At 39.7% G+C, this 15152-nt stretch overlaps 1 protein-coding gene across 1 annotated transcript in view; it reads right to left on the reverse strand.

The window, feature by feature from the left end:
• The window catches only part of LRRC63 (leucine rich repeat containing 63), a 50338-nt gene extending 42109 nt beyond the window's left edge, over positions 1–8229 (reverse strand). The window contains exon 1 of the mRNA XM_082365777.1: positions 175–8229. Coding sequence (XP_082221903.1) covers positions 175–328 — 154 coding nt within the window. The 5' untranslated portion in view covers positions 329–8229. The remainder of the gene's footprint in view (positions 1–174) is intronic.
• Between the last annotated feature and the right edge of the window lie 6923 nt (positions 8230–15152).

Raw genomic sequence — 15152 nt, forward strand, 5'->3', positions numbered from 1 at the left:
AAAATATAGTACAGTGTACTGATTGGGGGGTTATAAATAGATTCTAGCAGTTAGGTAAATTCACTCCTACAGAATCCACAAATGATGATCAACTGTACTTGTAGAAATGAATTAGATGTTACCATCTTACCACAAACATTTGTAAGTTGCTGGTTATTGGTGAGTGTCTTTAACTATTGTGATTCTGAGCTGTGCAGGTTGAGAAACTTCTGTAAAAAATAAACATCTGAGTAATGCACATACCTGCACGGGCTTTCTTCTGACATAAAGACAGCTTAGGGAGATTTGGAGGTAAGGGTCTTCTAAGAAGTTGTGGGTGGTTTTGCATTTTACTAATAAGCACTGTTTTTCACAGCTGTTGATTGAGAATTGAAAAGTTTTTGAATATGTTTGAATTGTTGCTGAAAAATAATTCATTCGAATCCAGATTACATCCTAATGAAACTTGTTCTGCACTAATACTATACTGGGTCCAAGCAGAATTCCTATAAAAGGAAAAGAGGGTAAGAAAATAATTTCTTAAAACTTCTAGAAAGAATCTAAATAAAATTTAGGCTTATAATTAATACAGAATTTAAAAATACATATACCATTACCAATCAGGATCATTCTAAAATTTCACATGTTAGCAAAAAGTTCAGTCAGTGTTATTTCAGCTAGTAAATACTGATTTTCCAGAACAGTAGAAATGACACTCATTTTTTTTCTACCTCCAAAATATTATCAGTTTATAAATTTGGAAAGAGTTTTTGGTCAAAAAGGTGAGGAAGTCCTTCCATGGCCTCTGAAGACCCACAATACCTAACTCTTCACAAATAAGTTGTTTCCTTTCTGTAATAATGACTTATTTTAAATTTCAACCACTACACTTGGGCCATAACTATTTAACCCAAAAATAAAATGGTCTTCAATATAATGAGATTTTCTAGGATCGCGGTCCCAATTAGTACTGTTTTAGAAATGATGCCAGAAGATAGAACCAAATATATGTGCTTAGTCGGGACAATATCAAAGTGCCTGGGACATCACTATTCCGTTGACAGTCTAGACGGGTACGCTCTGGAGCTGCACAAATGGGCCGCTTTATCCCCCCAGGATGACTTGCACAGAAGCACTCAAGGTACGCTTCCTGGTAGTACGTCCCACTTGATGCCTGTAATTTTCCGTTATTATTGGAAGAGATGCTTGGAAACGTTGGACTCGTACGCTTTCCTTTAGGGCAATCAGCTGCTTCTTAAAACAATCAGCTTTTCCTTTTTTTATCTCCTCTTCCTGGGAATTTAGGCAGGTTAAGGTCAAGTGAGGTCGCAGGTCTTCCCGCGGTATATGCTGTCCGGAAAGAAAACACCCAGGCCACCCTCACCCACCCGCCAGGTGCGACCCGAGGCCAAGCAGACAGGCCCTAGCAACCGGAAGCCCATAAACCCGTCCCGGCCGCCGGATGCGCAGGCGCAGGGGGGAGGGCGGGGCCGGGCGGGGAGCGCACCCGCCCGCGGAGCACTGCGCAGCCGGTTCCGCCCCACCGGGCGGCGTGCGCCGAGCCCACTCGCCTTGCCCAGCCGCTGTGCCGGGCTGCAGGAGAAGCCCGCTCCACGTGCACCTGCTGTACGGAACCCCGTGGTGACAATCGTTATTACTGTTTTTATTCTTAATGACAATGACCACTATTATGTATTTACTTTCCTCGCTTGCAAGGTGCTTAACTCGGGTGTCTAGGGTCCGGGCTGGCATTCTTTCATGCTGCACTTCTGCGCAGCCGGGTCCCGGGGCTGATTTTACAGGGCCCACGAATAGCGAACATTGTTTTGTTTCTCTTCCTTTAATGCAACCTGTTTTGTCTTTCTGATCCTTTAAAGTTCCTGGATGAATAGGAAATGTGTAGGCATAGGGGCATTAAGGATCCAAGAGAGCTTTAAAAGAAACCCATTTCTCACTGTCCTAGTTATTTGTTCTGACTATCGTGTTGTGACTTGTGTCCTGTGTCATGTTGTTGATGAACCTGTACGTACAGTGATCGATACATCGTGTGTGTTTGCATGTATGCGCATGTGTTTCTCTGGAGATTTGACGGAGAAAGTGCGCGAGAGAAAACTCATTAGGTAGGTGTGTAAATCCCAGCTCAGAAAGTGAAGTAGATGGAGCTATCTTCCAGTCTTGTGTTTTGTTTTGTTTTGCTTTATTTTGTAAGTACAAGTGTAGGACCTTTAGTACAGTTGTTGGAAGATGAGACTTGTTTGTAAATCTTTGTAACTTTGGGAATCTTTCAAGATTTACTCCCTAACCAAATCTTCCTTTTTCTCCTTAGGAACAAGCATATATTTTTAAACAGTCAGTGAAAAAAGTGGAAAAGTAAAAAAGTATTTCATCAGACTCTGGGAAATATTCTGCACCTTGTTTTCCTTTGTATGTGGTTTCTTTTCCTTGTAAGATAACTATGTCCCAATTAAGCTGCTGCCCAACACCATGAATTTATTCCACTTTCAATCCACCGCATAGATTAATTAGCTTCTCAGAAAGCTAAGAAAGTCGACAGTAGGCAGATCTGTTTGCTAGGTTTTGTCTCAAGTAATATTTGTTGTGCATATTTTGTAAGTGTGAAAAATGTTTATATTTTTAACCATAAAAATATTTATGTTCCAATAGAGAAATTGAGTCAGGTTCCTATCCTCTTAAAAGTTGTTTGAACCGTGAGAACTGCTGGGATTCAGTTTTACTGACCAATGCTTGGCCTTTAAAATTTATGCTTAGTATTGCATAGTCAAAATCAAAGCGATGCACTTATCAGTAGTTTTTTTTTAAATGCTTTGTCACACATGGAATCAGGCATCAGGCTTCATTCCCTGCAGATTTCTTCTAGCAAATAGCAGGCAGAAACTAGGGCTGTTTAATATGTAACCTCCTTAGGTGTGAATATTTTGTCTTCCACTACTTACTACTTCTGTTACTTAGCACCAAACATTTAGGTAAATGAGATCGTGATTATGAAAATTAAATTCATGGCTTGGTGTGTTTTATATGCATATATCAGTTTTTCTAACACAGATTACGTGTTTCATCTATGGAAATGATGTACAAGTGCAGGCCGGATTTAGAAAGTACACATCACATTCAATTTGGATTCTTTTATTATTTTTATTTAATTTATTAATTTTTAAATTTTGGGGGGAGATATTGCTACCTCAATCTCCTTTTCTTTTTTAAAAATAATCATGTCTCTTTAAATAATACAACTCCCTCTGATTTTAAGGGTCTCCACCTGATATGCAGTACAGTCAGCCTTTTTGTTTGTCGCATTAGCTGTGTGATGAAGCTTGTCAAAGTGAACCACAGCACTTTTAGCAGACTGTATTAAGGATGCCACAGTAATGGTGAGCGCCAAGGTTGTGTACATTCTGCGGTTTTTTTTGTTTTTTTTTTAATGTTGCTAAAATGAGATAAAAGCATTATGCACAAGCAACCCTACCCACCCTGCAGGTAATGCTATTGATTTTCCTAACGAGTGGGGAGTACTTGGGGAATCTCAGATTTGCTATTGGTGAAAGGACACAGCTCTGTTGGAATGGTGTAGAAACTGTTGCTGGAAATCGTCACTATTTTCTATATACCGCTCTGTTTGTTTTCCTTTTAAACAGGATGGAGGTTTACAAAATAGTTTGGTCAGTGTAGATTTAATTTAACATTTTACTTTATGGAAATAACTGCAGTGATCTGTATTTTTGTGCTCATATTAGTTTTTAGGAGTTCTTTTAAAAAAATAGTTATTTTTGAGAGCACATTGAATAAACTGTTGAGTCCCCAGGGTAAACCAAGGCACAAAAAGCTTTTGAGAAAGAGGTATTTTCTTGATTTGAGTTTACCTGTTTTCTTATATATATACTGAGAAATGTCTTTACTCTTCACCAGTCACAGCAGCTTAAATGTATACTTTTATTTCATGTGTTTTCATGCTGCTGCATAGAGAACAATTTTATATTTCCTTAAATGTTAATAAAGATATTTTGAAGAAGCTGCTTTTCTTTTTACCTCTCCTATCTCATTGCAAAGACAAAAACTTCGTTTCTGTTCTTAATTATTTTGGGGCCGGTTATTTAGTTTTTTCTTTTTGTCTTTCAGGATGATAGTCCTGGGATTTTTTTCAGAAAAATCATTGTTAATAAGGAAAGGTCATGCAACCTGCATCATAGAATTAAGAAAAATTCCCAAACATAGTGAAAGAACAATGTCTATCTGTTATAAAAGCATATTCATGAATTCAGCCATTCGTTCCAGAATGATTTATTGGAACCTGTGTGTAAGACTCTTTGGTAGGTGCTAAACTTTAAACTTTATTAAAACAACATGTAATGATTCATTTGAGGCTTTATAATTTTAGACATTAAAATGAAATTTTAAATCTTTTCAAAGTCTTTATTTATCTATAATTATGGCTACTTGAGGTTTTTAAATTTTTTAACATTTTATTATGTTGCTCGGGTAGAATACTGTTATTTATTCACACTACCCCGAATACTTAGGAACAGTTCTGTATTTCCTTAGTTTCAGTGATTGTTTTAGACTGTCTGCGCCCAGCTGATACTAGATATCTGTGTATATTGTATGATTGTGTCCTTCACCAAAAAAGGGTAAATAATACTTGTTTCCTTAATGTTAGGTTGACTAAGCAACATTGCCTTTCATGCTGTGAGTGATGCAATGTCAATGGTGGTTACTTACCATGTGGAAGGCACTGGTCTAAGTGTTGATTTTATGTTTTATCTTACTCCACAGTTCTCATGTTAACTGAAAATTCTATTACCTGCATCATATGTCAATCAAAGGCAGCATAGCTCAGCTTGGCTGGGTTCAAATCCCTGGCCGCTACTTGATAGCTCTGTGCCCTTGGACCAGCTACTCAACCTATTAAAGCCCCTGTGGTTTCTTCACCTGTAAAACTGGGGTAAAATGGTACCTGACTCAGGATGTTGTGAGGATTTAGAGAGAGAATCTAGGTCAAGGACTTAGGTTCATGCTGGGTACAGATGAGTCCTCATTAGATGCTAGCTGTTAAAAACAAATAGCTCCGATTTCCTATCTGCGTTGTCCCTGCTTTATGTGATTACAGTTGATGTTAACCAAGGTATTTGGAGAGTTGAAGGGTGAATCCTGGGCATTTATCCATAAAGTATCACACTTGGTTTGCTAACGTCTCTGGTACGTTGGCGAAAGAGGTCTGCACCTCTCAGATTGTGAACAGATGTCGCGCGTGCTCCAGGGCAGGTCCCTACATTCTGTCACTGGTCCTTATACCCCTCTGGGCCGCAGGGGAGCCATGGGACAGTTCATGCCTGAAAATGTCCAAGTGCAGTGATGTGAGTAAAGAGACCTTGACCTGTGTCATTCACGTGAGTTGAGTCCGTGAGCTGCTGTGAGCGTTGATGGAGCTGGACCGAATCCATGATGAATGTCAACGTGTGTCCCAAGGATGAAAGCTGCCTTGTTCTCGGTGTCCTCCAGGCCAGCTGGTGAGCCAAACAAAAGTGGAAAAGGCCGAAAGGCTGCAGTGTGATCCTCCTCGGAATTGCTAGAGGGAAAGATGTTCTGAAAGCATGTCATTTTTCTCAGGTTTTTTCTAAAGTGCTCACTGGACTTTGGGAGAATAATCTAGTGAGTCCTTGGGACCGGCTAGGATTTAGTCCTAAACTTACAAGGAGCATGTGCCATACCCATGAGGTGTAGGGGCTGCATGCCCTCTGTTCAGTCCTCAAAAACGACCTCTAGCATTTAGAACCATAGGTGAGCAGAAATGCTCTGTAATGACTTGCTCTTCATTCTAAGGCAAATAGCAATTTATGATCTTAAACAGTAAATATGGTGGATTTGCTTTTCAAACTTATTCTGCTTTATGCTTACAGTCCTAAGTGTAATGAGGCCGAAATGGTGCCTCAGGATGGCAGGTGGGGAAGAGCACAGGTTGCCCACCCACGTCATGGTGCTTTATATTCTCCGTGTTGGTGAAGAACTCACATTGCTTACACCACAACCGGACTAACAGAACCATCACTTTTGTTTCAGTGTCACACAGTGAGTTTAGTATGCTTTTGACAGTTCTTCAAGAGTTACAACAATCTCAATCCCCCCACCCTTATGTTTTGTTGTTGGAGATTATATCAGGATTGAACTTAGTCAATCCCAGGACACTGTTTCTTTTCTCACCCTGTTCCTTCATTTCCTCTGCCAGTTATTCCAGGTGAAGTAGTACCCTCCAATGGAAGAGATAATGGTGTCCAGCTCTGTTCAGGAGCCATGGGGAAGACAGACTATGGGGCTTTGCTCTTCCCTCCACCGCAATTCCAAGCAGAGCAACTACCCTTTTATCTGTTTGACATATTAATATGGCTCTGCTTAAGACTTGCTTTAAAGAAGAGGTTTGGTAACTACAAGAGATTTGCATGCAAACCACCAAATAGCATGAGAGTAAGTCTGTGCTCCTGCTTTTCATCAGATGGTACGTCGTCCTGAATCATGGAGACTTTGCATGCCATTGCTGGTGGGGTACCTTCCTTGCACCCACGAACCCCACACTACCCACCCACCCGAATCAGACCCATAAGGAGATACCTCTAGTCACCCCTTCTTTCAGTAGGAGCTAAGGAAACCAGACCATCCCCTTCTTCCCCAACACCCACTTCCCAAACCCAGACTCCTGGCATTGAAAAGGATTTGCATCCAGAGGATTTGTACCTTCTCGTATCACTTTGCCCAGGTGATCCCTTTTGGGAGGAGAAAAAGCATCTCACCCTCACACTCACTCTCTGCTCCTTCTCAGTACATGGTTGTGAGGCACTTGATGTCCCCAGTGAATGGAAAAGGGACTTACAGGGTCAGTGAGCAGCTAAACTGTTAGACCACAGTGACTGAAAGTGGAACCACAAGTATAACAAATCCGGCTTGTCACCATTTGCTTAGTAGGAATTATTTAGTTAGGAACCAGAACGGCCGGTTTTGCTAATCTTGTAGTGTAAGACGAGCTGTAATGAATTAGAGCAGCTGTGATTTTTAGACCCACACCTGAGGACTAGACTTGATCCAGAGTGGGTTTTTTTGTTTGTTTTTTAAAATATCCTCAAGGTTTTTATTTATTTATTTATTTTTGGCTGCATTGGGTCTTCGTTGCTGCGTGTGGGCTTTCTCTAGTTGCAGCAAGTGGGGTCTACTCTTCGTTGCGGTGCGCGGGCTTCTTATTGTGGTGGCTTCTCTTGTTGTGAAGCACGGGCTCTAGGCACGTGGGCTTCAGTAGTTGTGGCACATGGGCTCAGTAGTTGTGGCTTGCGGGCTCTAGAGCGCAGGCTCAGTAGTTGTGGCTCACGGGCTTAGTTGCTGCGCGGCATGTGGGATCTTCCCGGACCAGGGCTCGAATCCGTGTCCCCTGCATTGGCAGGTGGATTCTTAACCACTGTGCCACCAGGGAAGTCCCCCTATTTTTCTTCTAGAAATTCTGATTTAAACACCTATCAGCTGTGTGTAAGAGTGTTTATTTCCCTTCATTCTAACTGATCCTGGGAATTAGTCAATTTTTTAAGCTTTGCTATAAATCTAATAGGTGGAAAATAACATCTTATTTTAATTAGCATTTGATTATTAATGAGCTTAAACATCTTTTCCTCTGTTTATTACTGAATGTTTTCTATTATAAATGACTTATTCTAGTCTCTTGCCTATTTTTACATTTTAGTATTTATTATTCCCCCTGGTGATTTTGAAGGGAATCTTTGTATAGTATAGATACCTAATGTACCCAGTTTGTCTACCTCAGCTATTTAAGATGAGACATAAAGTGGTTACATATTTGGACCCTAAAACCAAACAGGCATGGTTTGAGTACTGTCTCCACCATTTACTAGTTGTAAGACTTTGGTCAAGTTTCTCAACCCTCTAACTATTAATGTCCACATCTGTAAAATTGGGACAGTAATGGTGCTTATGCTACATAGAATTGTTGTGAAAATTAAATGAGAATGTCCTCAAAGTGCTTTAAGACAGTGCTTGGAGTATTGAAAATGCTCAATAAATGTCAACTATCATTTTTTCCCAATGATAATTCCAGAATCTAATAGTATAAAGAAAAGGCTACACTCCTGACCATTATTATTATAATTACATGTAACAGTGACTTTCTTTGTTGCTAAATTAAACTGAAATGGAACTTGTGCCCTTCCGAAAAATTATATATATATATATATATATATATATATATATATATATATATTCATAAAGTTATTTTATGCTTGAGCATGTGTAGTTTGTTTAGTTGGTTAGAAATCGGTGCTAGGACTTTCAGTCTATGTGGCTATTAGTGCTGATGTGGACAGCCTTCTACCCACCTCAAATACATAGAAATGTAAGATAAAATATGTATGAGATGAACAGAAAGGGAGATCCCAGGTGTTGATACAAAAAAATTTAATGGCAGTGAAGTAAGGTCGAGGTGAAGCCATGGTACTCCACGGGGGTATCCGATGTGGAGTTTTAGGGGCCAGGCACTGGGATTGTACCGCTGACACAGGAAGTAAAGATGAGCTCTCTAGTCTGCAGTGGGCAGAGAATTGAATCAGAACACCCTGAATAAAGTTGAGAGCCTCAAAACTGAGACCCATCCTCTGGAGCTAGAAAATCTACACCTTAGCCAATGAAGTGTCAAGGAAGTTGACCATAAGGCTGGGCAAGAAATATACAAATATTGGACAAAGTAGGCTCTCATGGCCTTATTTTTTAAGGATGCAAGGAAATGATTCATCAAGATGACATGCCAACATGAGACTGTCTGCACCTAACAACGTAACTTCTGAATACATGAAACAAAAATGGACAAAATTACAAGGAGATGTTATTGATACATTCATTTCTAAAATGGGGATTTTTTAAAAACACGTCTCTCAGTAACTAAGAGATCAAGCAAACAAAATATTACTAAGGATATAGAAAAGTTGAATAACCCAATTGATAAGTTTGATCTGATAGACGTATATAGATAACTGTATCCAATAACCAGAGAACACACATTCTCTTCAGTACACAAGAAATATTGACCAAGATTGATGCTTACTTGGCCATAAAGAAAATCTCAGCAAATTCTAAAAGAATATTTTGCAAGTGTCTTTGTCTGTTCTGGCTGCTATAACAAAATTACCATAGACTGGTGCCTAATAAACATTTATTTCTCACAGTTCTGGGAGCTGAGAAGTCTAAGTTCAAGGCACCAGCAGATTCGATGTCTGGTGAGGCCCGTTTCCTGTTCCATAGATGGCTGTCTTCTGCTGTGTCCTTACATGATGGAAGGGGGAAGGGAGCTCTCTGGGATCTCTTTTAAAAGGGCACTAATCCCATTCATGAGAGCTCCACCCAAAGGCCTCACCTCCAGATACCATCACCCTGGGGATTAGGTTTTAACATATGAGTTTTGAAGGGACACAGACAGTCTATGGCAAAAGGTATCTTAGTTCGACTAGAGAGAAGATGGGTAGGTAAGGCTGCAAATGTAAGTCTGGCAGAGACTTAAACGTCAGGATTTTGACAGGCAGAGAGCTACTGAAAGATTTGGAGCTGGAAATCCTCGGGGATCTGCATTAAGAGATGTATCTAGAATTGAGGCCAACTTCCTCCCTTAATTTTCAAGAGCTAATGAAAAAGAACCAGCTCCAAGTAATTCATGAGTTCATGCAAAGTGAAGGCCAAATGATGTCACCGAAGCCTGCAGTTGTTCAAAGAAAGTGAAGTGGGAGAACTGAGCAGAACACAGTAGACAACATGGGCAGTGGACACAGAAGGACTCGCACGACGGGGGATCAGCGCCATGTTCACGAGGTGATTTAATTCCAGAAAATCACCAGTATCCTCATTAAAATAACTTAATTTGGTTTTGTTGTTATTGTTGTTTTGAATTTAACCTGATTTTGGATTTATACTTAGGCTCTGATGGCATTAGCAGTTTATGCCAATTTTTATGTTTGCTCATGTAATAGACATAAAGACAACTTTGGACGTTTGGGATAATTTTTCCAGATATTTATTCATGTTCGAGAAATTCTGGTCTAGCTGATGCCCCTCATTTCACAGTTATGTAAAACAAAGCACAGAATGGTGACTAATAATAATAGTAACTATAATAAAAATTATTAAATATGACTTACTTTTGGTTCATATCTTGTATATTGGTCATTATGCTAAGTGCTCTCCATGCATAACTTCCTGTGTACCTTGTAACTATGCTAGGCTGTGAGTGCTGTTTACTTTTCCCGTTGTGATGAAAAAACAGGCTTACAGGGATTCAGAAGCTTGTCCAAAGGCACAAAGACAATAAACCTAGGAACCAAGTTAGGATCCCAAACCTTTGTAACTCCAGAGCATGTGCTCTTAATCACCTAGCTATACCGGCTTCATCTGGCCACACAAGTTGAAACAGCCAAATTTCGATCCAGGATCTCTTGACTTGTGGTCTGGTATATTTTCCACCTCACCCCAGGCCTCCATTTCTTTGACAGTATATAGCTGAAGCCACAAAGTAGTTCAAGATCCTATTGCAAGAAAAATGTTTAATTAGGCATAGCTACTGTGTCAGAAGTTTAGAATATTTAATCATATTTTTAATTTCATTTGGGAAAATCTTTGACTTTTCATGGAGCCTCTGGAATGTTTTAATCAGATATTTGACACATCTTTTGTTTTCTCTATCACCTGTAGCACAAACCAAGTATTCAGGTTTTGGACCAGATATTGGTCTAATAAGTATTTGTTGGATGGATGAATGAAAATCTAGAACCTCTTTTCTACTTATGAACAGGTTAGATTTCAGAAGGCTGTTTTCAAGTACACTTGTATATAAGTCTATAATGACAAAACTGGATTGAAGAAGTATTTCCCAAAAGTCCCCAGAAGTATTTCCAGTAAAGCTGGGTGTAAATCAACCAGTCCTGGAAAACTTTAAAATCAGGTCTATTTATCTCCTTTGATAATCTATCAAATATCTTTTCTATAACTGATTGTCTTGGTCTACTTTGAAAATCTTTTGAGGCAGTTAACCCTTCTCTTTGATATCTACAACTGTTTTAGTTATACCTTGGTTGAGGTCCTCACTTGATAAACCACAATATTAAATCAACCCTCCACTTACTCAGTACCTGCACCAGTGGAGATGAATGGGGTGGGGGAAAAACCATATGGAATGCTTGTATTTTAAAATCCATGATCACTGTATTATTAATTATAAAGGAAATAGTACCTTTACAGAGGAGGACCCTGGCAGAGATCATGTGCCCCATGATGTGATGCACTAAAAACAACACGTTTGTGATATTCTTGCCAAAAATATGTACCTGATTTAAATTGTGAGGAAACAGACAAGCCCAAACTGAGGGACATTCTATGACTAGCCTTTTCTAAGGTGTCAAGGTAATGAAAGACAGACTGAAGAACTGTCCCAGATTACAGGAGACTAAGAAGACAACACAACTAAATAGAATATGGGATCATGGATTGGATCCTACTCCAGAAAAAGAACATTCATAGGACAGTTGGCTAAATTTGAAAAAGATCTAGTTTAGTGAAGAGTGGTGGATCAGTGATAACTTTCTGATAGGGACAGTTATACTGTGATTATATAAGATGTTAACATTTGGGGAAGTTGAGTGAAGTGCACATGGGAATTCTTTGAACTATTTTTGCGTCTTTTTGTAGTTCTGAAATGATTTCAAGATGAAAAGTTAAGAAATGAAAAGAAAAATATTTTTAAACTGTAATCACTAGCCTTGGATGTTGCTCAACCATCATACCCTCTGCCCCTAAAGCATTCACTCTTCCAACCTCCTCAACAGTTATTTCATACACTCTCCTTTCTCTTTAGCCCTTCCATATCTTCCCCCAAATCCTTCACTGTGAATATAGAGGCAATCAGGAGAATTTCCACAGCCCCACCTCCCAGCACCTGTGACCATTTACTCAGCTCTCTGTCCTGTCTTTGTGGATGAACCGTCCCTGCTCCTAGCCAAGGCTGAGCCCTCTACTGTTCACTAGAGCTGATCTTCTCTTATCCATACGAGAAAATTGTCCCAGCTAATCTTCCCCCTGTCTCTTGCATTACTTTTATCTTTCTCTCTGCCGGATAATTCCTGGAATCATAGAAACATACTGTTATTTCTCCTGTCTTAAAAAAAAAAATCTCTTGAGCCCACTTCCCCCTTGAACAAGCTTCCACAACATTTCTCTTCTTCCCTTTATCATAAATCTTTTGAAATTTGTTTATAGTTACTATCTCCAATTTCTTCCCTCCCATTCTTTTAGGGAAGCCTTCCAATGGGACTTTTGCCCCACTCCTCCACCAGACTGCTCTTACATGACTGCTAATGGCCTCCATGTTTCTGTATCCAGTGGTCAGTAGCTGTCCATCCTTAAATGACCACCAGCGGCTTTTCAGAGGTTGAGCCTTCTCCCCAACTTGAGATCTATCTTCCCTAGGCCTCCAGGTCATTACCATCACCTGACTTATCTCCTACCTCACTGAGAGTTCCTTCTTAGTATGCTTTGCTGGTCCCTCTTCATTTTCCTAACCTTTTATGTTGGAGTGCCCCCAAAGCTCAGAGCTTGGTCCGTTTCTCTTCTTTATCTGTATTCACCCTCTAGGTGATCTCATCCAATCTCACAGTTTTAAATACAAAATATATGCTGATGACTTCAAATTTAAACCTACAGTGTGGACCTCCAGACACTATATCCAACTGCCTACTCTGCATCTCCTGATTGGATCCCCAGTAGGCTTAATGGGTCTAAAACTGAACTCTTGCTGTTCTCCACCCCCAAGCCTGCTTTCATCTAGTCTTCTCCACGTCAATTAATGCCAGCTTCATCCTGCCGGTGGCTCAGGCCAAAGGCCTTGGAGTCGTCCTTGCCTCTTCATTTTCTCATATGCCGCAAAGAATGTCAGCAAATCCTTCCAGCGCTACAATAAAAATATACACAGAATCTGATGCCTTCTTGCTGTCTCCACTGCCAAGACCTTAGTCCAAGCCATCATTGTCTCTCACCTAGATTATTGAAACTGACTCCCAACTGGTCTCACTGACCCTGGCTTTGCTCTCTTTTGGTTCAATCATGACAGCAGTCAGAGGATCCTTTTAAAACATAAGTCAAATCCTGTAACTCCTTTGATTAGACCACCTTCCCTGCAATGATTTTCTGTACCACTGATGGTAAAAGCCAGCCCTCTGTGTGATCAGGCCACCCTGACCTCATCTGCTACTGCTCTGCCCCTAGTTCTTGGATTTATCATGTTGCTCTTGAAAGTGACACATGCACCTTTCCCTCGGGACCTTTGCACTTGTTCCTTCTGCCTGGACTTTTCTTACCCCAGATATCTCACGGCTTGCTCCACTTCCACTCCCTCACTGTCAGCCCTCACCTCCCTCATGTGTCTATGCAAATGTTTCTTTCTTAGTAAGGCCTTTCCTGGTCCCCTTATTTAGAATTTCAAATCCTCTTCACCCTTCTCCCTGCAAAAGGATGCGCACATACTACACAAAAACAAACTTCTATTCCCCTTTCCTGATTTAATTTTTCCCCCTAAGACTTATCAGTATGTAATATAGAATATACTTATTTATATTGTATATTGTCTGTCTCTCTTAACTGGAATGTCAACTCCAAAAGGTCAGGAACTTTTGTCTGATTCATGCACTATTGTATCTCCAGTGCCTCTGATGGTACCTGGCACATAGTAAGTGCTCAATAAATATTTGTTGAATGAATGGATGGATGCATGACTCTGTACTGGAACCTCAACACAAGCCTTAGTGAAACAGGCTTTGAACCAATAGACTTATCCACGCCTTGCAACAACTTTGAGCAGTAATTTGCCACAGTATGTTATTACTCAAATTCTTGGCTTTCTTCCTCTAAATTAACATTAGACATCCAACATTTATCACACCAAAGATTTTTCCCTAGTTTCTTGCAGATGATGATGTTAATGATGATGATGATGATGATAAGGATTACATAGGTAAAGCCTGTTTCAACATTTTGCATCGATTCTTTATCAACCTTTCAGTATCATCTTTACTGTCAAATCTTCATCCAATATGCACTAGTAATCGTCATTATTTTCTCATTATTCTTAAGTTTAAAATTTTTCTCTTCTTTCATTTCAATTATAATTGCATGCTTCTTCCTTTAGGTTATTTCAACATTCTTAAGTCTTTTGCACTGATTGCATGTGCTAAGGTTAATCATGTTTTTAAACCTGTGATGAGTTCCATGTTTCTGTGCAAACACAGAAAACTTGCCATAGACCAGAGGTTGTAAATTAATGACCTCTGGATGAATCACTTACAGAGTAACCAATATGACATTTAATATTTTTAAATTCATTGCCAATATTTTTAAAAATCAGATGATTTCCAAAAAACATCAGATTTTTGGTTTCTCTTGAACAATCAAATTTGCCTTCCTTCTGCTACTATCTTTAGACAAGACATACATTTTCCAGTGTGTGTCAGTTCCTGCCACCTACACTTGGCCCATTTAGCTCAGTTTAGTTACCTGCCTGGTCCCTGGAGGTATTTGAGGTGGAATCAAACCATAGGCAGGGAAATGGCTTAGAGATTAAAACCCTGTGTGCTCACTGTTGCCATCTGCTACAGTAGGCAGAGTTGTATACTTACTCTGAACCTTTGCTTCCTCTCTCTGAACACTTACAAAATGAAAATTTATAAATTCAGTAGCTTCAGTGAATCTACCACTGGAAGTAGTTTTGGAGAAGTTCATGCATTCTGGTACTTGTTTCTTTTTTTATTCTTAATTTTAAAATATATATATTTTTGTTTATCTTTCATTTACCCTTCATTTCTTTTGATTTACACGGGAAGGAGCAATGAGATGAGAAAGGAGATGAGATGGCAAAGGATTCTTCTCTCTCCCATGTTCTCATTCCTCTGACTGGAGTCATAAAGGACTAGGAGGCCTCTGTAAGGCCCACACCTCACTGTGTTGACAACTGACACAGCCCTCTGGAGTGGTAACAGGAACCACAAGTTCCTGTTAAACTACTCAGGTTAAAATGTGTAACCACTGGGGCATATATTTGTCACATTTTCTGGCTACTCTATAATTCATTTAAAAGAAGACTT

Source organism: Balaenoptera borealis (assembly GCF_965194805.1).
Source record: "Balaenoptera borealis genome assembly, chromosome: 18".
Lineage (NCBI taxonomy): Eukaryota > Metazoa > Chordata > Mammalia > Artiodactyla > Balaenopteridae > Balaenoptera > Balaenoptera borealis.